At 48.9% G+C, this 21,019-nt stretch overlaps 1 protein-coding gene across 13 annotated transcripts in view; it reads right to left on the minus strand.

Annotated features, from left to right (window-relative positions):
- Positions 1-504: 504 nt before the first annotated feature.
- The window catches only part of PLXNB1 (plexin B1), a 252,065-nt gene continuing 231,550 nt past the window's right edge, over positions 505-21,019 (minus strand). For all 13 annotated transcript variants that reach the window (XM_030568223.1, XM_030568224.1, XM_030568227.1 and 10 more), the window contains 6 exons: positions 19,412-19,572; positions 9,435-9,582; positions 7,139-7,203; positions 6,957-7,032; positions 6,353-6,427; positions 505-4,891 (listed from right to left, as the gene is read on the minus strand). In XM_030568223.1, coding sequence (XP_030424083.1) covers positions 4,787-4,891; positions 6,353-6,427; positions 6,957-7,032; positions 7,139-7,203; positions 9,435-9,582; positions 19,412-19,572 — 630 coding nt within the window. In that variant the 3' untranslated portion in view covers positions 505-4,786. The remainder of the gene's footprint in view (positions 4,892-6,352; positions 6,428-6,956; positions 7,033-7,138; positions 7,204-9,434; positions 9,583-19,411; positions 19,573-21,019) is intronic.

A 21,019-nucleotide genomic window follows, 5' to 3' on the forward strand; every position in this document is an offset into this window, starting at 1 on the left:
AGCTCCCAAAAGTGACCAGCACTGCTCTAGCAGTGAATCCTAGGTGGGGGGTTAAGGGGTCTCCACACGCTGCTCCTGCCCGCAGGCACCGCACCCGCAGCTCCCATTGGCCGCAGTTCCTGGCCAATGGGAGCTGCAGAGCTGATGCTCAGGCCAGGGACAGCACACAAAGACCCCCTTCCCCCCAGCTGAAAGGGACGTGCTGTGCGACCTGTGACCGCTCCTCCCCCTCCCTCTCAGCTGTTCCCCGGCGTGAAGGAGGCACTGGAAGGAAGGCAGAGGAGTTGATCAGGGGGGCCCATGGAACCCCTGGCGTACCCTCACGGACCCCAGTTTGAGAATTGCTGTCTTAGGCAGCAGTAGCATGCTTAACACTGAATGTGGAGATTGTGTGGATGTTGCTTGGTACAGAGGTCTCAATGTTTTTGTGCTGACTTCAGGTCACCATATTTTGGAGCATAAGTAGCAGCCAAATTATTTTAAGACACAAAACCATGACACCCATTCCATGTTGTATATTAATGTTTATTGAATCACTCATGTAAGAATTCTCTCTTTATTAAAATCATTTGGGTTCTAAACTGATTATTTACAGACATAAGCTCTTGTATCACCAATAGATTCCTACATCTCACAATAGTATCTACAGTTATTACACTATGTAACAACATTCATGTTTTCAAGCTTTTTATATTAATTATTAATTCCAATTTGTTGAGAAAGAGAGCATGCTGGGAGATCCAAGAGCTCAAAAAGAAGGGGTAGGATGTGGACGTGGGGCTGGCCAGGCCACAACAAATTGGAAAATACAAAATTAAGTCAAGGGAGGATGTGTATGTACAGCCCTCCCACTGCCAGAGGGGCAGAAATAACCAACCAAATGCACCTGGTGTCTTGAAAACCCAGAGCAATCAGCCCAGGGAGAAAGGCACCAAAAAGTGACATCTAAAGGGAACCAGGGATCAGACTGAGGCAGCACATGGTGCTTCACTGAACCAGATCCCATCAGCTTCTGCAGAATTTAAGATTTCATTATACATTTTTAAGTGCTTATAGTTGTAAAGAAAAACTTCTGAATGTGACCACCAAACCTGTGGCCAGCTTGAATCTGAAGCTGGAGAGACAAACTATAGAGTCTCATCATGTAAGGGGGGGTTAACTGAAATCTACTGACGACAATTTATATTGCAACACTGATTACCATTTCAGTTTCCCCTCCCCAATTCTGACAGCTGGAAGCTAACTTCTCCCCCTCATCCCCCAGGCAAAAACCACTTTGTATCTGAGAGAGAGGATCTAAGGTCTGTCAAAAAGTTATGTTTCATGGCAAGAAATTAATAAAACAAATGTAAAGAGCTATCTCTGTGTCCTGCAGAGACAGAGACCAGGTGTATGCAGCAGGACGGCATGACCAAGCTCCAACAGAAGCCATGTCCTGTAGGAACATGGTACATATGCGAAGGCGATCTAAGGAAACAGAAATCCCTGGGGCTTTTGACACAGCAACCATGGAGATAGGAAGGCTGAGTGGAACCTCCCAGGGGTAATTAGAAATCTACCACCTCCCCAACAGGAATTCTTATTAAAGACTTTTGTATAAGCGTTTATGAAACCTCACTCTGTTGAGGTAATGGACTTTACCATGTGGGAGAGGCATGAATGGAGAGACCAGAGGGCGCATGTCTGAACCTGTAAACTGACCAAGTCACAGGGATATTAAAAAGTGGGTCCAGGATACAGCAAAAGGGAGTTGGTATCTGACAGTGTGATGGTGACAGACTGGAGGAGAAATGTATGCTATCAACTTTTCTGTTTTCACTGTGACTAAGCTGAGAATGTCATATCCTATTTAGCATTTGAGACGGGTCAATCTGGAGATGTTAAGCATTTTATTTTCTTTTGACACCATTTTTGCAGTGTTTTTAAATGACTCTTCTTTTTGTTAATATTATTGTTATATGGGCAAATCACAGGCACGTCCCTGGAGAAACAAGAAATCTGTTATCTCCATGGAGAGGCACTGAATGGTACCCACACCCACCTCAGTCCTGATCAAGGTACACAGACAAAGGTGTACACTCCTTGACCTGTGCTGCCATCACACTCTGGCAGGCAAATTCAAGGGGAGAAGCTGATGGATCCAAGTAGGAGCCAAGAGTTGGCGGGGAGAGGTTGGTCACAGAGACCAGCACCTGACTTCAGGTTAATATAATTCCTGGATAAACAAGAGAATTCCCCTCCTCTCAAATTGACTGACAGGACTTTGTGAGAGCGCAGAGAAAAGATTTTCCACAATGTGGGAGAGGCAAAGGCAATGCTGGGCCACAAACAGCGGAGGAAAGTCTGACAGCTCTTGGTGTCTGGTTGGAAAAGTTATGAAGACAGATGCCAAAAGAGTTTTGAATCTCATGCTCCCCAACTCTGCGAGGTTTGCTTGGCACTGCACAGATGGGATCATAACTCTTACCCTTCCTTCCTCCCACATTTGTTTCACCTGCCTATTAAGTTTTGCCTGAACCTAGACTTGCAAATTCTCTGGGGCCGGGGCTGTTTTTTATTGTATGACTGCAGACGGCTCAGCCCAACAGGGCTCTCATCTGGCTGGCACCTCCAGGTAACACAAACAACAACAGAGACCCCATATTTCTCTGTTAGAGTCTAGCCGTCTCCATGTGATCATCAGTTACAGGCAAAAGGCGTGAATTGGCACTTGAAGTTGCGCTCTGTACAGGGTCTGTTTCAGCTACACAGGGCTTGTGTCATTCAGCACTGAAGCTATTCCTGGCTCCACTGAGGGGGACAAATGGGTAAGAGGAAACCAAAGATACTCTCCCACATGCTCAGTTGGGGAGACATGGCTGGGGAAATGAAAGAGAGAAATCCCTCTCCTCTGACCAGCAAGAAAGCAAGGGTTACCTCAAGCCCTGTTTAGGTGTGGAGGGAGGAGAACTCCTTTAGTCCTCTCTGAGAGGATGGAACCAAACTCAGACCAAGGGTGGGAGGGTCTAGGGCACAGCCTGAGTTTGGTTCCATTCAATTTGGAAAGAGAGAATCCCTACCAGAGGGGCTGGTCATTTTACAGAGCGTGGTCGCTGTTTGGTACCCTCTCCTGGTGCTCATCCATTGGGACTCCTGGCCACTTGGTTCCTTTGCTCTGCTCTTTTGGGGCTGTGGCGACAGTTCAGGATTTCCACTAAGATTTTAAGTCGGCAGCAGGTCACTAAATTGGAGCCACAGAGGAGAATTTGAGAAGAAGAAATTCAGCTGCAGGGGTGTATTTGAAATTTCATTTTAGGCTGAGATAAAGATGAGGAAGGTATATCTGGTTGTGAGATTGAGCCCTGAAACCATTTCAGCTTAGTGGGAAATTTGGTGAAAAGCCAATTGTTATTGTGAAACTCTAGATGTTTCTGAAAAAGTCAGAAGCCCCCGATCTGCCCAGTGGGGCACAGACTAGGCAGAAGCAGTTTGACACAGGCAGTGCTTAGCCCGGGGAGTTTGTGATGATGACAGTGTCCAAGGAGGTGCTCATCCAAGTGAAGTATTGTGTCAGAAAAACAAAATTAACATTCCCCTTGAGCATGTGAATACTTTGTAATTTTGAGGGTATTTACAGATCCAGTTCATAGTACCAAAATAGCTACAAGTTAGAGAAAGGAAATAGGTACAAGGCCTTCACTGTGCTTTCCAAGTGGCAGGACAGCATCTGACCACAGAGAACCAGAGGGCCAGACATACATCTAGGTTAGAGGCACTTCAGTAAGTTCACCTTGCCCCCTCCCCAAGCCATGCTAAATTCAGTCCAGGGGAAAGTGAGTATAGCTCCACAGATGTCAGTAGCATGGTGCCTGCTTACACTAGAACTAGGCTGACCCTACTGGGTCAATATCTGGAACTGGTGAGCATGTTAGTCTCATTAGCATGAGTCATTGACAAGCAGTGAGGAAGACTAGAATCCTGGGACCAAGTGACTTTTCTCATCTCCTCCTCAGTCTATTTCTCAACCCTACATTCAGTATTTTGGGGGGCCAGGCACAACCCCTCCAGTGCACTGATGTTCATGCTGTGGGAGATGCTCCTCAGCTCAGGCCATGGAACAGGTGGACCACACTGCAGGCGGGTTGCTTCTAGGCCTGTATGCAGGAGGAGTACACTCTGGTCCCTAGGGATTGGCCCAGGTGTGGTAAACTCTCAACAGGTGAAATCAGTCCTAATGCCTCAACTAGTTCCATGAGGGCTCAGGAAGCTCACACACTTACTGTCCAGCACTACCATGACTGCAGTAGCCTGGTATATTACCATCATAGTGGTGGTGGTTATACAATGTTCAGGGCAGAAGGCACAGCACTAGTCTCTCCTGTCCCTGGTGCTAGTACCAAATGAGGCTAGAGGCTCACATGAAGCCAGGTATGGTCTTTAGCTTTGTTCTGAAGCTCTTGTGTTATCCAGCTCCTTCGCAATATTGTTTGGAAACTTGGCACATTCACAACATGTGGGAAGAAGGTGCCTGGTGTCTCTCTTTCTCACACTGTGGTTTGTAGAAACTCTCAGAATTAAAGTACATTTTAAAAAAGGAAAAAAAAATCTGTAAAAAAATATTCTCTGAGATGTAAGGACGTTTGTACTTTGCATTTTCTTGGCCACCTCCTCCTGTGTCACATGCCAGCTCCCCAGTGTCTGGTTCCAAAGGCAGTGGGACACTTTGTGTGTAGCTATGAAGTTCCAATGAGCAGCACTATTCACCTCTATTCAGCCACCCAAAAGCATCATAGTCTGTTTGTCTGGGTCACAAATCAGTGACTTTGTTCTCCACAGCAGCTGCGATCTGCTGCAGTCGGTATCCCAGCTGCATCTTCTGGGCTGTCGGGTCTTCTTCCAAGGCTGTGATGATCTGCAACAAGACTCAGAGCTCACTGGCAACCTCCCTTGTGCACAGAATACTATTAGAAGCAGATTCCCCTGGCTGAGAGCAAGCCTCAATTCCATTGCAGCTATGGGTATTGGGATCCACAGTGACGGTATGACTCAGAGGGACTTGCTGCAGCCTTGCCATCCTAGTGGTAATCCCCTCTGGGCACCCTATGTTTTCCTCTGTGCCATCACCCACTCCTCTCCTGCAAACAATGCTCATCCCTTTTATTGTTTATTTTTTTTTAAATAATTTTGTTTATCTACAGAAAAAAGTTAAGCAAAAACCAAGGGAGGTGCTAACGGCAAAAAATCTTCATTTTAAAAAAGTCAGCAAAAACTGCTAAGTGACAATAGAGTAGTCACTTGACATCAATTCCTCTGTTGTTTATAGTGTTACTGTAGCCATTCTGGTCCCAGCATATTAGGGTGAGGTAGCATCTTTTATTGGGCCAATTTCTGACTGCTGAGAGAGAGACAAGCTTTCATACTTAAGCGTACCAAACAGAAGTTGGTCCAATAAAAGATATTGCCTCACCCACCCTTGTCTCTCTAACGTCATTTCCTTAACAGTTAGATACACGGAAATGCATACATCTTACACTGAAAATGTAACAAAGTCACTATTCTCATTAAGTACAAAGAAATGCATGTTTCATTGCAGCAAAACAGCCTTAACTCTTCCCCAAAGAAGATAATATTCTTTCATCAGTAATCTCAACTAACACAAAGCCCTCCAAAAAAGAAACAAAAATTAAATATGTAAACATTAAACAGTCTCAAATGTAAGTCCTTATGCACAATTTTCACCATAACAATCTATATTGTACACTTTACCTATTAAAATACACATAACAATATAAAGAAACTGCAATCTCAAATACTTCTATGGTTAATTGATAAATATTTTAACTGATCATATTTCCCTTTTAAGCTATGCCTTAAACTAAAATATTTAGATAACAAAACCACATCAATATTGACAGTCCCTGGGTGAGAGTGAAGGCTCTTTTGTTGTGACATAATATACATTTCTTCCTATTTGATGAGGTCAATCGATCTGGCCTAGGTTTTTAAATGTGTTTAGGCATTGCTGCACTCAGCATGGCAACACCTGATTTAGGAGTCTAAACCTCATTTTCAAAAGAGATTTAGGCTCTAAGTACCTAAAGCACTTTTGAAAGTGAGATTTGGGCACTTCAGTCACCAAGAGTTACAACACTGAGCACAGTATTGCCTAGATACCTTTAAAAACACGGGCCTATATACTATGAGGGCAGTGGAACATTTATGATGTCCTTAACTATTAATTTCTTTATTCACAAATCCAACAAGAGACAGGACTAGATGAACCTATGAAGGGCAAGCATAAGATAACAGCGGGGAGGGATGTGTATGAAATCATCCTCTGAGGTTGGGGCCAGTAAGCCAGAGCTGCACTCACCTGGTCATAGTACTTGTTGATGTATTTGTAGAGTTCATGCAGAGCCACCATGGAATTGAGTTCACCTGAGTAATTCTATGGTAATATAACAAACACATAATTAGCCAAAATCTCTGGGCGACACCAAGACAATTGTTCACCCAAGTTCTGCTGCTCTGGGAGCTCAGTGGGTAAAGCTCCAGAAAGCCTCTAAACCCAGCTTGGGAGCAAGGGCAAAGAGATTTAGAGAAAAACCTAGAAAGGAATAGTGGCACACATGGATCACATTTAAGGGGAAAGTGAGCAGAGACCCAGCGGCTCCTGCATTCAGAAACCTTAGCTACATTGGTCTTTTCCCCTCTAAAACTTCCACTGGTGCTAGCAATGGTGTTGAGGCTAGCGCTGACAAGACACCAGCAGCCGCTATTTTTTAACTGAGCTCCTATGAGCCAAGTCCTGATGCAGTGGTTAAAATGTCTGGCCCTTGCTGATACTAACCCTGGAAATCTAGTGGGATAATCTAGGGAAAAGGCTAATGCAGACCCTTTGTCAGGGAGGCAGACCGCCCACCTTGTGCGACCCAGTGGAAAATGCACTCATTTCTGAAATAAGTTGCTTTATTTACCCTTGACAGCTCAGCCAGGGCAGAGTTCATTTCCTGGTCACTGGCGGAGATGGTCTGGCGAATGTCTGCATAGTACCTACGCAATAGGAGAGCATGGGCAGTTAATGCAGTATCTGCTCCTTTGCTGCCTCCTCTCCCTGCCAAACAACCCAGCTGTCCCCACTTGCTCACTCAGACTTTACCTTTCCACCATCTGCTTGTAGCGAGGAATGTCCCGGGCATAGAGCAGCTTGTTGATTGGCGAGTCCTTTAAAGGCCAGAAACAGACTGACAGGTTACAGAAACCAAGGCCAGGGAGAGGAGACACAAACGCCGGGTTCCCACAGCGGCAGGCAGCCTCTGTCCCTCTCCTGCTCTCATACAGGTGGGCAGAACCTGTCCCTTCCCTACAAGATGCGCAGAGAAGAGGCAATCCCCTCCCACAACAGGGGCAGGGAGGCCATGCCCCAGGCTCCAGGTACCCACATGGGTCACCAATTATGCAAACATTTCTCAACATGAGCACAGACTAGGGACCATTCCCTGCCACCTCCAGGGTGGGGAGTGGGTGCCTGAGACAACAGCCATCACATGGCTGTATCCAATCTGTATTTCTTAGTGGGAGGCCCCCAGACAGATACACTAAGGACCTGGGGCAGCATCATCCTAATAGGCTAGTACCACCTGCCTAACAGAGGAAATGTGCTGTACTAACTGTTAAAGAACAGGAAGTGATGACCTCAAATGTCAGGCAGGGCTGACTTTGTCCATTAACACAGACTCAGAGATTTCCATCTAGCTTGGTCTCCAACAGAGAAAGGTGACCCTGACATAGCCTAGATCAGGGGTAGGCAACCTATGGCACATGAGCCGAATGTGGCACGCCAGCTGATTTTCAGTGGCACTCACACTGCCTGGGTCCTGGCCACTGGTCCAGGGGCTCTGCATTTTAATCTAATTTTAAATGAAGCTTCTTAAACATTTAAAAAACCTTATTTACTTTACATACAACAATAGTTTAGTTATATATTATAGACTTAGAGAAAGAGACCTTCTAAAAACGTTAAAATGTATGACTAGCACGCGAAACCTTAAATCAGAGTGAATAAATGAAGACTCGGTATACCACTTCTGAAAGATTACCGACCCCTGGTCTAGACTCTAATGATAGTGCTATAGGCTCCAGAGAACACTAACATTTCTGTCCTGGCTTTTCTTCTCATGACACGTCTCTCTGCATCATCACTGCAGCCTCAGTTCCCCACTCATTCATGGAGTGCCCTCCCGGAACGCCTCTCATCCATCTGCAGCCACTGACCCCTCAGTAAAGAGTAACAAAACTTGTTTCCTTTCATCACTCAAAAGATAGAGTGACTAACACCACATAGGGCTGAGGCCGGAGATGCCACAAGCCACCAGAGTGATATGGTTCTACCCATGTTTGATATTTAGCCTTCCTGCTTTTTGGCCCATCTCCCCTACTCCTCACAGCAATAACCTTGTACAGACAAGCAAATTGCTCCATTGCTCCTAATTCTTTTATTACAGCCAGCCACATTTCCATGACATCTACAGGAAATTAGCTGGCTGAAAATCTTATTTAATCAAATTTGAAAGACAAGTCAAACAGCCCTTCCTCCCCCATGCTGTGAGTTAGCCTTGTTGTGTAACCCTGTAATGTAGGAACAAATGACTGGAAGGAGGATCCTAGATCATCGAGTCCAATCCCCTGCTATCACAGGCGGCCCTGTCATGGAATTCTGTTCATAATCTAAAACTAGTTGGGTTGTTTGCCCCCACTATTCTTATTGGGAGACTGCTCCAGAACCTCGCTTCTCTGATGCTTAGAAACCTCTCTCTAATTTCCCACCTACGTTTATTGATGGCCTGTTTATGCCCATTTGTTCTGGTGCCAATGCCGTCCTTTAGCTTAACCAGCACTTCTCTCTCCCTGGTGCTTACCCCCATGAGCATTTATATAGAGCAACCAGATCCCCTCTCAGCCTTCATTTTGCTAGGCTGAACAAGCCCCAAGCTCTTTTAGCCTTCTCTCTAAAAGTAGGCCTTCCATTTCTCTGATCATTCTAGTAATGTTACTGATGTCATCTATCCCTCCTCTCCAGCCTCACTGTTGTCTCGGAACCTGTCTGGCACATCATATCCATAGAAGTATTTCAGCTACCTGAGCAGGGATGGGAAGGCACCTCACACACCCTGGGCACCATTCTAATATCACATTAACAATCGGGCCAAACGTCTCACTCTCGCATCAGTTTGTAGGGACAGCACCCAATATGCAAACAGAGAGTAGCGAAGGGATCCGATCCATCTACTTGAATGGAGTAACACATACTGTTCTCCCCCTCACTGAACCTGCACCTCCCTAGAGCATGCAGACTCTACAGCACTCCAAAACAAGATGCAGCTTGGAGGATACACAGTGTTCAAAATCTCACTGTGCTGCACACACTGGCTGCTTCACCCCACCTCCATGCTTACCCGCCCCAGCTTGTGGTCAGCAATAGTACAGGAATCCATGAAGGTCTGGGCAATGACCAGGAGCACGGCATCTACATTGTCCGATGTCTGCACATCAAACACAAACTGTGGATTTTTGATTATGTTGATCCAGAACCTGAGGGGCAGGCTGCAAAGAGGAGAGATAAGGAGAGGTAGGGATGAGTATCACGCCCTCAAAGAAGGTACTAACCCTGCTTATTGCAAAGCACTTCAACATCAGCATGGAGTTCCCAACTCAGCTAGAACAGAAAGGTTCCCAAGCCACTGACAACTGGCCACAGAGATTAAATCTAATGGAAGACCCAACAGCCAGTGCTGTGTATTCAGAAAAAGGCACAGATGAGCCTCTCAGAAAGCAGAATCCCCTTTGCTGTGAGAAGTTTCACTTTTATCACATGACATTCCCAGAAAAGCCATCCTGTGAGGCCTCTCTCAAACCCAGAGTCTATGGACAGCCACATTCACGTCAAAAGCTGCAGGCTGAGATCTGGAGCTGTGAGGGTTAATAAGGCCATTCTGTAAATCAGGAAACCCCATCTTACTCTACTGCTGAGTCACTAATCTCCTCTTTTACAAACACATCTCAAGGTAGATCTAGGGTTGTGGTTCTCCAACTTTCCTAGTGCAGACCACATCTTTACAGAGATTCTGTCTCTTGAGCACCTTTCCCATCTCACTCACCACCACTAAATGGCCTTGCTCACATTCAGGGCAGTACTCCTGAATTTATAGCTGTCTTTAGTGCATTAAGTACTTTGTCCTCTGAAGGAGAAATTACTTACCTGTTCAGTAACTTAAGTTCAACATATTTTGTCCCTATGAGTGTTCCACTGTAAGATTTGTACACCCTTGTGCACTCAATTGAAGATTTTAGTTAGCAGAATCTGTGCCTGCCCACTACATATCCTTTTGCTCCAGGGCAAGGCTATATAGTTAGGTGCAAACTCACAGCTACTCCAGTTCCTTCTCAACCACAAAGCCCAAAGAGACTCCACAACAGAGGGGAAGGAGGGCTGGAGGTGAAGCACCCAGAGGGACAAAACATCTAGAGGAACTCAAGTTATTGTAGAGGCAAGTAACCTCTCCTTCGAGTATATGTCTCTATTGGTCCTCTACTGTAGGAAACGCCAAAAACAGTTTCTTAATATGAGGGTGAGTGCTGAGAAGGGGGATCCAGCATAGTCCTGAGGCATCATCAAAGGCCATGTGGCTCTGGAGGCATGGGTGATATGTAATGCTTGGAGAATATGTTCTGACAACGTGGGTTTTATTCACCTTGTTATGCTGCATGTGAGTCTCACTGTCCTATGCTAATACTGTATGTACCTCAGTTTCCCTGTGTAATGCACCAGTGCCTAGGTGGTGGGAATTGGGTGTGTGACCTTTGCTGAGGCCCTCAGGGCAAGTGAGGCTGCCCAGCTGCCTCCACGTAGGCAATGGCCCACGACCTGTGTAACCTGAGACCCAGGAGGGGAGGTGCAACCAGGTGACACTGCCCAGGAAGCAGGAAAAAGACCAGTGGAGGAGCAACAGGTGGGTCGGCAGCCAGGCAGGAGGATCCAGGAAGTCTGCGGTGAGGGACTACAAGAGACAGGAGTTCAGGACATCTGGCGTGGGGTTCTCCCAAGATGGACTCTGCTGAAAGTCACTAATATAGTAAGATGAGGCCCGGAAACATAAGCCTTGTATGAGGCACGAGGCCTGAACTAAAGTAACAGTCAAGACTTTGCTAACATAAAGCAAAGTTAAGCTGTGGGGCAGAGGCAGGCCCTGTTCACAGAAGTTGGCAAGAAGAAGGTTGATAATTGCAATTATACACATACCTAAAAAGTACCAAGTACTAGTAAGATGAACATGTGCCAGGATGGTACCAGAACATTCCGGTACAAACACATTCCACAGAGATAATAAGGAACAGACTGCCCCATTTTAAAGACAGGGTCAAAAGGATAACATGATGGATAGAGTTTTGTTCGAACCAACATGTACCAGGTGAGAGGTGGCACCCTAACATGTAGAGGGGTTGTACCTCAATACGTCAGGCATGATGTGTAATTTGTTTGTACCTGTGTATAAGAGTGCATCCCTGAGGAGTTGGCTGAGGGGGCTGTGGAGAGTCCTATCACTGACTGAGCCGGTCCATCATCAGGGGGCACATATTCGTAGTACCTCCCCTAGAGTCTGCTGGAAACTATTACTGTGCTTCGTTTGACAATAAACCTGGCCAGGTGCCTTCATACCTTATTGGAATCTGTGGTCAGCAATCTGCAGAACCGGGACAGCACACAGAGGGAACACATGCACGCAGCTGACTGTTATTGTCATTGAACAGAACAGAGCACCACACCAGTGACATCTGATGATAACTGACTTCTGAGCTAACAAGCGTTGTGTGATGCTGTTGACCAATAAGCCCTTCTGCTTTACAACTCTGGCTGAGAGGCACCAATGACTGTGGAGCTGGGGTGCAGGGCCCTCTGGTTTCCCCCACCAAAGGGAAGTGTGTGAAGGGAACAGGGATGCTGAATGCTCCGAGGTCAGACTGGGAAGGATGTAGCCAAGGAGGCTTTTTGTCCTGGACAGAGTGCCCTGAGGAGAGCCATGCTACCAAGTCCTGGCTGGCTTCACACGGAGCAGTTCCAGAGCATCAGACCTGTAATTCCGTCACACATGTGGACAGAGGATCATGTGGTGGCCTCCCCATGGCACGCAGATGTTCCCGACAGGAATGTCATTGAGAAGGGCTATCAAGGTGGACTGATCAAATGACCAGTCACTCCCGGAGTAGGATCCACCTCGGAAGCTTTATAGCAAGCTAGCATACATCCAGATCCCCACAGAGTCTCTAAATTGAGATCAGTTGGCCTCTCATCCTCTTAGCAAAGGAATCCTGAAAGGCTTAGTTCTGTCAAGGTGAAAGGTGAGTGCTTGCCTTACATCCAGAGTATGGAGACTAACTTCTTCCCTCAAAGAAAGAACCTTTGGCTAAAAAACACTGGAAGTCGAATGTCCTGGTTGATATGAAACTCTGAGGAGACCTTAGGCACGAAGAAAAGAAATATATCACCGTATGTGCAATATGCCCAGTCATTTGATGGCGTCAGCATCAGCCAGGTGGAGATCTGGTAGCCCACCACCAAAATAAGTCAGTAGGCATTCATCAAAGCTATACAACATAGTCTGATGTTTACCACAGCTGCATTGCGGGTCATTTAAAAAAAACATTTAAAGAGATTGCAGCCAATCACTGGCTGCACAGTTGCCCTGTCCTGTTCAGTGATAACCACAGGTGCCTTGGCAGAAGAGAGGATGAAGGCATTGGATCACCTTACCATTGTAGAATTTAGTGATGGTGTGGGAGGCGAGATCAGTAATCCACTAGCTTGCCTACCATTCTGTCCGACATGATGGCTACCATAAACGATGTTTCGAACAAGTAGCAGAGGAATGAATATGTAGCCATAGACTCAAAACGGAAGTTCCTTAAAGTGCTGTGAGAGAATTTGATGTGTGCTGGTCACAATCTTTCACTGACAGCATATACCACCAAAGAGCTGTGAGAAACAAACTAAGCCTAAAACAACAAAGAAGCTACAAAAACAGTGGGCACTACTCTGAACTGTCTCGAGATAAAGGTGGCTTAGAAGGAACTGGAGCAGTGGCGAGTTTGCGCCTCCCTATATATGCTCACAACAGAGCGCGAGGTAGACTAGTGTCCAGGTGTGGACCTATAGACACTGCTAACGAAAATCTCCAAATCGACAGTGCATGGGTGCACTCACCCTACAGTAGAGCACCCATAGGGACATAAAATCAAAGAAGAACAAAGGTAATTTCACACACACTACTCTGCATTTCACCTCCCCCAATCCATCTTTTCTGCTTCTCTGCAATGGAAAAAAACGGTTACCCACCTTTTAGTAACTGTTGTTCTTCGAGATGTGTTGTTCATGTCCATTCAAAGTAGGTGTGCGCGTGCCACGTGCACGCCAGCCGGAAGATTTTCCCCTAGCAGCGTCCGTAGGGTCGGCGCTGGCGTCCCCTGGAGTGGTGCCACTACGGCGCCCTATAAAGGGGCCTGCCGACCCTCCACTCCCTCAGTTCCTTCTTGCCAGCACTCTGACAGAGGGGCAGGAGGGTGGGTGTTGGAATGGACATGAACAACACATCTCGAAGAACAACAGTTACTAAAAGGTGGGTAACTGTTGTTTCTTCTTCGAGTGGTTGTTCATGTCCATTCAAAGTAAGTGACTCACAAGCCTAACCTTAGGTGGTGGGGTCAGAGATCACTGCTGACTGGAGTACTGCACGACCGAAGGCTGCATCATCCCTAGCCTGATGCGTGATGGTGTAGTGGGACGAGAACGTGTGGATAGAGGACCACGTGGCTGCTCTACAAATCTCCTGAGTCGGGATCTGAGCCAGGAACGCCACAGAGGAGGCCTGCGCCCTAGTGGAGTGGGTCGTGACTGGAGGGACAGGGGTCTTAGCTATGTGGTAGCATTTCCGGATGCAGGTCGCAATCCACGAAGAGATACACTGAGAGGAGACCGGGAGCCCCTTCATCCTATCCGCCACTGCGATGAAGTGCTGAATCGAGCATATGAATGGCTTAGTATGCTTGATGTAAAAAGCTAAGGCCCTGTGGACATCCAGGGAATGTAACCTCCGCTCCTCATTGGAAGAGTGTGGTTTTGGATAAAACACTGGGAGAAAAATATCTTGACCAATGTGGAACTGTGAGACGACCTTGTGTAGGAAAGCTAGGTGAGGTCTAAGTTGGACCTTGTCCTTATAGAAGACCGTGTACGGGGGCTCAAACGTTAACGCCCTGAGCTCCTACACCCTCCTGGCCGAGGTGATCGCCACCAGGAAGGCGGTCTTATACGACAAGTACAACAGGGAGCACGAAGCCAGAGGCTCAAAGGGAGGCCCCGAGAGGGTGGAGAGGACCAGATTCAGGTCCCAAGCTGGGGCCGGCTGACGCACATGTGGAAATAGCCTGTCCATACCTTTGAAGAAATGCCTGACCAGCGCATTCGCAAACACCGAGGTACCCCCCCTCTCCCGGATAGAAAGCCGAGATGGCCGCCAAGTGAACACAAATCGAGGAGAGGGAGAAGCCCAGTTGTCTGAGGTGGAGCAAATAGTCTAGGACAATGGGGATTGGGACCCCCAGTGGTTTATGACCTCGCTGACCTGACCATATGGAGAAGCACTTCCATTTGGCCAGGTAGGTGGCGCTAGTTGACGGTTTCCTACTACTGAGCAGCACTTGTCTGACCTGCTGGGAGCACTGCAGCTCCACTGGGTTCAGCCATGGAGCATCCATGCTGTGACGTGAAGGGATTCTAGGTTTGGATGGCGAAAGGAGCCCCGGTCCTGTGTGATCAGGTCCGGGAGCAGGGGCAGCGTCAGAGGCGCCTGAACGGATATGTGCAGGAGTGACGTGTACCAATGTTGGTGCGGCCACGCTGGAGCTATCAGGATTACCCGTGCGTGGTCAATGCGAATCTTCAAAATCATCCTGTGTATCAGGGGGATTGGAGGAAAGCCGTAGAGCAGACTGACCCCCACAAGACTGTAGGAAGGCGTCCGACAGAGACCGTTGACTGCGGCCCAGGAGGGAACAGAACCGTCGGCACTTTCTGTTTTCCCTCGAGGCGAACAGATCTAACCGGGGAAAACCCCAGAGCTGGAAAATTGAGCGTACCATGTCCCATCGGAGGGACCACTCATGACCCCAGAATGAGCGGCTGAGGGTGTCAACCAAACCATTTTGCTTCCCCAGAAGGTAGAACGCTGTCAGGTGGGTAGCATTGTGGATGCAGAAATCCCACAGCGTGAGGGCTTCCCTGCACAGGGGAGAGGAGCGTGCACCCCCCTGTTTGTTGATATAAAAAACTGCCGACGTGTTGTCCGAGAGGACTGAAACACATCTGCCCGCGAGATGGGACCGGAAGGTCAAACAAGCCAGGCGAACTGCTCTCAGTTCCCTGACATTGATATGCAACACGAGGTTCTCCAGCGACCACAAGTCCTACGTCCTGAGGTATCCCAGGTGCACTCCCCAACCCCGATCTGAGGCACCCGTTACCAGAGAGAAGGAGGGTTGAGGGGAAGTGAAGGGGACACCTGTGCACACTTTCTGCAGGTCGAGCCACCATGGCAGCGAGCTTAGCACCAAGCGGGGAATGGACACCACTGAGTCCAAGGGGTCCCTGGCTGGGAGATATACTGTCACTAACCAGGACTGTAGAGGGCGAAGCCAGAGTCTGGCGTGGTTCACCACAGTTGCACGCTGCCATGTGACCCAACAGCCGGAGGCAAACTCACACTGTGGTGATTGGGGCACGGTGCAGTCCGAGGATAAGCTCGGAAATCGCACGGAACCTGGATTCTGGCAGGTATGCCCTGGCGTGGGTGGAGTCCAGAACTGCTCCTATGAACTCTATTTGTTGCGTCGGAGACAGAGTGGACTTGGCTTCATTCAGGAGGAGGCCGAGATTGAGAAAGGTCCGCCTGATGAACGACACCTGGGTCTCCACCTGCTCCCTGGAGCGGCCCTTTATGGGCCAGTTGTCCAGGTAGGGGAATACCTGGATGCCCCCCGCCTGCGCAGGAAGGCCCCCCGACCTTCGTAAAGACCTTTGGAGCAGCTGACAGGCCGAACGGGAGCACTGTGAACTGTAGATGGGCGTCGGCCACGACAAACCTGAGGTATCCACGGTGTCGGGGAATTATGGCAATGTGGAAATAAGCGTCCTCTAAGTCGAGGGTGGCACACCAATCTCCTGGGTCCAGGGAGGGAATAACCGAGGACAGGGAGACCATGCGGAACTTGAGCTTTCGCACAAACCTGTTCAGCTGCCACAAGTCTAGGATGGGTCTCAGACCCCCTTTTTCCTTCGGTACTAGGAAATACTGGGAGTAGAAGCCTTTGCCCCTGAGCTCCCGGGGAACTTCCTCCACGAGGGACTTCACTTCTTGACTTAGAAGTTGCTCGTGAGATGGGTCCCTGAAGAGGCGGGTGGGGCGGGGGGCTGGTGGGGCGGGAGGGAGGAGAACCGGATAGAATATCCCCTTCCCACCGTGCGGAGCACCCAGCTGTCCAATGTGATTCGGGACCAGGCACAGTAGAATGGGGACAGACATGACCCAAAGGTAGGGGCAGAAGGAGCCATAGTCTCGAGAGGTAGGTTGCCCTCGACCGTACCATCAAATAGGGGTTGTAGGCCCTGATGGTGGTCTTGATTGACTGGACGCCTGGCCGCGGGGGTGGTGTTGGTGATGCTTCCTGCCATTTCTGCCCTGCCTGCACCCCAGCTCCTGGCGAGTCTGAGGCTGGTAGGGGCGTGGGGCCATCTGCGACCTAAACTGCTTGCGCTGTGTAACAGGGGTATGCAAGCCCAGCGAGCGAAGCATGGCCCACGAGTCTTTTAGGCTATGCAGACGCTTGTCCGTCTTTTCTAAAAACAACATCTGCCCCTCAAAGGGGAGGTCCTGAATGGTCTGCTGGACCTCATAGAGCAGGCCCAAGACCTGCAGCCAGGCTCCCCACTGCATGACCAGGCCCGTGGCCAGGGTGCGTGAGGCTGAGTCCGCCGCATCTAAAGAAGCCTGGAGAGAGGCTCGGGAGATCAGCTTCCCTCCTCCACTAGGGCCGAGAACTCTGACCTCAAGTCCTAGGGAAGGAGCTCCGTAAACTTCGACATGGCTGAACACGTGTTATGACCCTATCAGCTTACAATTGCCTGTTGGCTGGCAATGAGGAGTTGTAGGCCTGCCGTGGAGTACACCTTTCTGCCAAAGAGGTCGAGTCTTTTAGCGTCCCTGCTCTTTGGCGTTGACCCCTGAAACCTTGATGCTCCCGTTGGCTGGCTGCATCCACCACCAGGGAGTCCGGGGGGGGGGGTGGATGTACAAGTGTTTGTGCCCTTTAGAGGGGACGAAATAGCGCCGCTCCATCCTCTTGGCAGTAGGGGCCAGTGAGGCTGGCGTTTGCCATAAGGCGCGGGACATATCCGCTATAGACTTTACCAGCAGGAACGCCACCCTGGATGGTCCTGAGGGAGCCAGGATGTCTACTACAGGGTCCACGTCCACCTCGATTTCCTCAGCTTGGATTGCAAGGCTCTGAGCTGTTCACCGGAGCAGTTGTTGGAGGATTCGAGTGTCCTCCAGGGCCAGGGCCGCAGCCGTGCCTGAGACCGCTTCGTCTGGGGACGAAGATGAGGAAATTACATGGATCGGCCCTTCCTCCGATGCGTGCAGACCTTCGGGGTCCTGTGGCACACGGTACTGTGGTTGTGGGGCTGGTTCCAATTCTAAATGCGGCACCGCGACCGGTACCGGGATTGCCAGTGAGCGGTTTGGCGTATTGGGCAGTGCCTGCTGAGCCCGAATTGTAGCCGCTGCCGGTGACGCTGCCCGGCTAGGGGGTGCTGAACTTGGATATGGCACACCCCTGCCCAGCGATGGTGCCAGTGGAGGAGGCAGCTGCGCCGGGGCCACCAACGCCAAGGAGACTGAGGCCGACCTTGAACGAGGACCAAACGCCTGGCCTACCGACTGGTGATAGGCCCAGGGGGTCCAAAACGGCCATTGTGAGGGCGAATGCCATTGCTGCTGCCACTGTAGGTAATGCTGGTGGCTCGCCCCTGAAAGCGATCTCCTGCTCCGCGACCAGCTGGAGCGATAGGAGTCTACCTCTGAGTCTGAGGTCTCTGCGTATGAAGACCTGGGGGGAGCTGCACCCGGTGCCATTGGAGAGCGGTGTTGCGTCAGCGGGGAGCCTCTTATCTGGTCCGGTGCCTCCTTAGCGGCGCGATGTGGGGAGGGAGGCGACAGCATGGCCGGCTTGCCCCTCGATTGCACTGGGGGACAGGCCATGATAGGCAACTCCCTATAGTGTGGGGAGGCTGGCGCCGAGAGTCCCATCAAGTCTGAGGCCGCCTCGAACGCCTTTGGTGTCGAAGGGAGGCACAAGTCTCCACTGAGGTCCGGGGATCTAGGCTGGTCCAGACTCAACCGCCCCTCTGTAGCCCAGCCTGTACGCTTGCACCCGCGGACGGCGTTGGCCTCGTGTCCTGGTAGGGTGACCGTTCCCTCACTGGCTTTCTTTTCTTAGCGGGCACTGGCGACGGTGAGCGGTGCCGCACTGAGGCTGACTTCCTATGACCCGGCTCTGTCCGGTGCCGGGTTTCAGACGACTTGGGCTGGGCCTTAAGTCCTGAAGCCGGTGCTTGGGTGCGCCGCACCGAGGAAGATGTGCTGGGCACCGCCTCGGCTGGTTCCGGGTCTGAGGGTGGCCGCAGGGCAGCCTCCATCAGGAGGACTCTAAGTCTTTGAGCTCTGTCTTTGAGAGTTCTCGGGCAGAAGCCTCTGCAGATAGAGCACTGGTCCTTTTGGTGGCTCTCTCCGAGCACCTCAAACAAGAAGAGTGCGGGTCACTCTTGGGCATGAATCTGCTGCAGTCTTTGCAGAGTTTAAACTCGGGGGACCTGGGCATGCCCCAGCGAGCGACGTAAACTTGGGGGAGAACCCCCCAACTACCAAGAACTATATACAATGACCTAAGTAAACTAACTATATACACGGACTATACACGAGGATAGGACACTGCTAACTTGCTATGCGCAAGAGAAGTTCCAGCTAGCCGTCACCGGCAGTAAGAAGGAACTGAGGGGGTGGAGGGTCGGTGGGCCCTTTTATAGGATGCCATAGTAGCGCCACTAGAGGGGGCGCCAGGGCCGACCATATGGACGCTGCTAGGGGAAAATCTTCCGGCTGGCATGCACGCGGTGCGCGCACACCTACTTTGAATAGACATGAACAACCACTCGAAGAAGAATAGGAGCTACCAGCACCATGTGACCACCAGCAAGTACTCCAGGGACCACAGTTTGAGATTCTCTGCTCTAGGGAAGTGTCCGGCTGCAACTTTGGCTCCATACCTATTTGTCTTCCAGATATGAATGGTCTCAGGGTCCAGGATTCCATGATGAATTGCTTGGTCATCTAACAGGTCAAAGAAATACTTGACAGCCAGAGGGACAGGGCGGCTGGTGCTGAGGATCACCTGGAACAAGTCATCCACAAACTTTTGCAGGGTCCCCTGTGGACAAGCCAAACAAAGATAAGGCAAAATGAATAGGAAGAACGTAAACAAATTTCAGCAGTGGGTAGGGAAAAGGTTCATAGATTCCGTGGCCAGAAGTGATCACTGTGATCACTTAGTCTGACCTCCTGTATAACATAGGCCAGAGAACTTCTTCAACGTAATTCCTAGAGCAGATTTTATGGAAAAACATCCAATCTTAAATTTAAAAATTTCCAGTGATGGAGAATCCACTACAAATCTTGGTAAACTGTTCCAATGGTTAATCACCCTCACAATTAAAAATTTACACTTTTCAGTCTAGCTTCACCTTCCAGCCATTGGATCGTGTTAGACCTTTCTCTGATAGACTGAAGAGCCTCATATCACATATTTATTCCCCATGTAAGTACTTATAGACTGTAAACAAGACACCTTCTCTTTGTTAAGCCAAACAGATTCAAGGAGCTCAACCTATCACTATAAGGCAAATTTTCTATTTCATCATTTTTGTGGCTCTTCACTGAATCCTCTCCAATTTATCCACAGAGTTCTTGAATTCTGGGCACTAGAACTGGACACAGTATTTCAGCAGCAGTCACACCAGTGACAAATATGGATGTAAAATAACTTCTCTTCTCCTACTCAAAATTCCCGTTTATGCATCCCAGGATCACATTAACCCTTTCGACCACAGCGTTGCACTGGGAGCTCAGGTTCAGCTGATTCTCCACCATGACACCCAAATCTTTTTCAGAGTCACTGTGTCCCAGGATAGTCCCCCTATCTTCATTCCTTCATGTATATATTTACATTCAGCCACACTAAAATGCATGTTGTTGGCTTAAGCACAGCTTACCAACCAATCCAGATCACTCTTAATCAGTGATCTGTCCTCATTATTTACCACTCTCCAATTTTTTGGGGAATCTGAAAACCTCATCAGTAATGATTTTCTGTTTTCTTCTAGATCACCAATAAAAATTTGAAATAGCGTAGAGCCAAGAACTGATTCCTGCAGGACCCACTGGAAATACACCTACTCAATGACGATTCCCTATTTACAATTACATTTTGTGACCAAAGAGCTAGCCAGCTGTTAATCCATTTAATGTGTGCCATGTTAATTTAATACCTTTTTAGTTCCCCCCAACCAATCAAAATGTCATGTGGTACCAAGTCTAATACTGGTACCAAGTCTAATATCAACCAAACTTGTAATCTTAAAAATCAGATTAGTTTTAAAGGATCTATTTTCCATAAACCCATCTAGATTGGCATTAATTATACTACTCTCCTTCAATTCTTTCTTAATCTAGTCCTGTATCAGCAGCTCCATTTTCTTCCCTGGGAGCAACGTCAGACAGGAAGACCTATAATTACCTGGGTCATCCCTTTTGCTCTTTTTAAATACTGACATTCCTCCAGTCCTCTGGAACTTTCCCAGTGTTCCAAGTCTTACTGG

Source organism: Gopherus evgoodei, chromosome 7 (genome assembly GCF_007399415.2).
Source record: "Gopherus evgoodei ecotype Sinaloan lineage chromosome 7, rGopEvg1_v1.p, whole genome shotgun sequence".
In the NCBI taxonomy this organism is placed as follows: domain Eukaryota; kingdom Metazoa; phylum Chordata; order Testudines; family Testudinidae; genus Gopherus; species Gopherus evgoodei.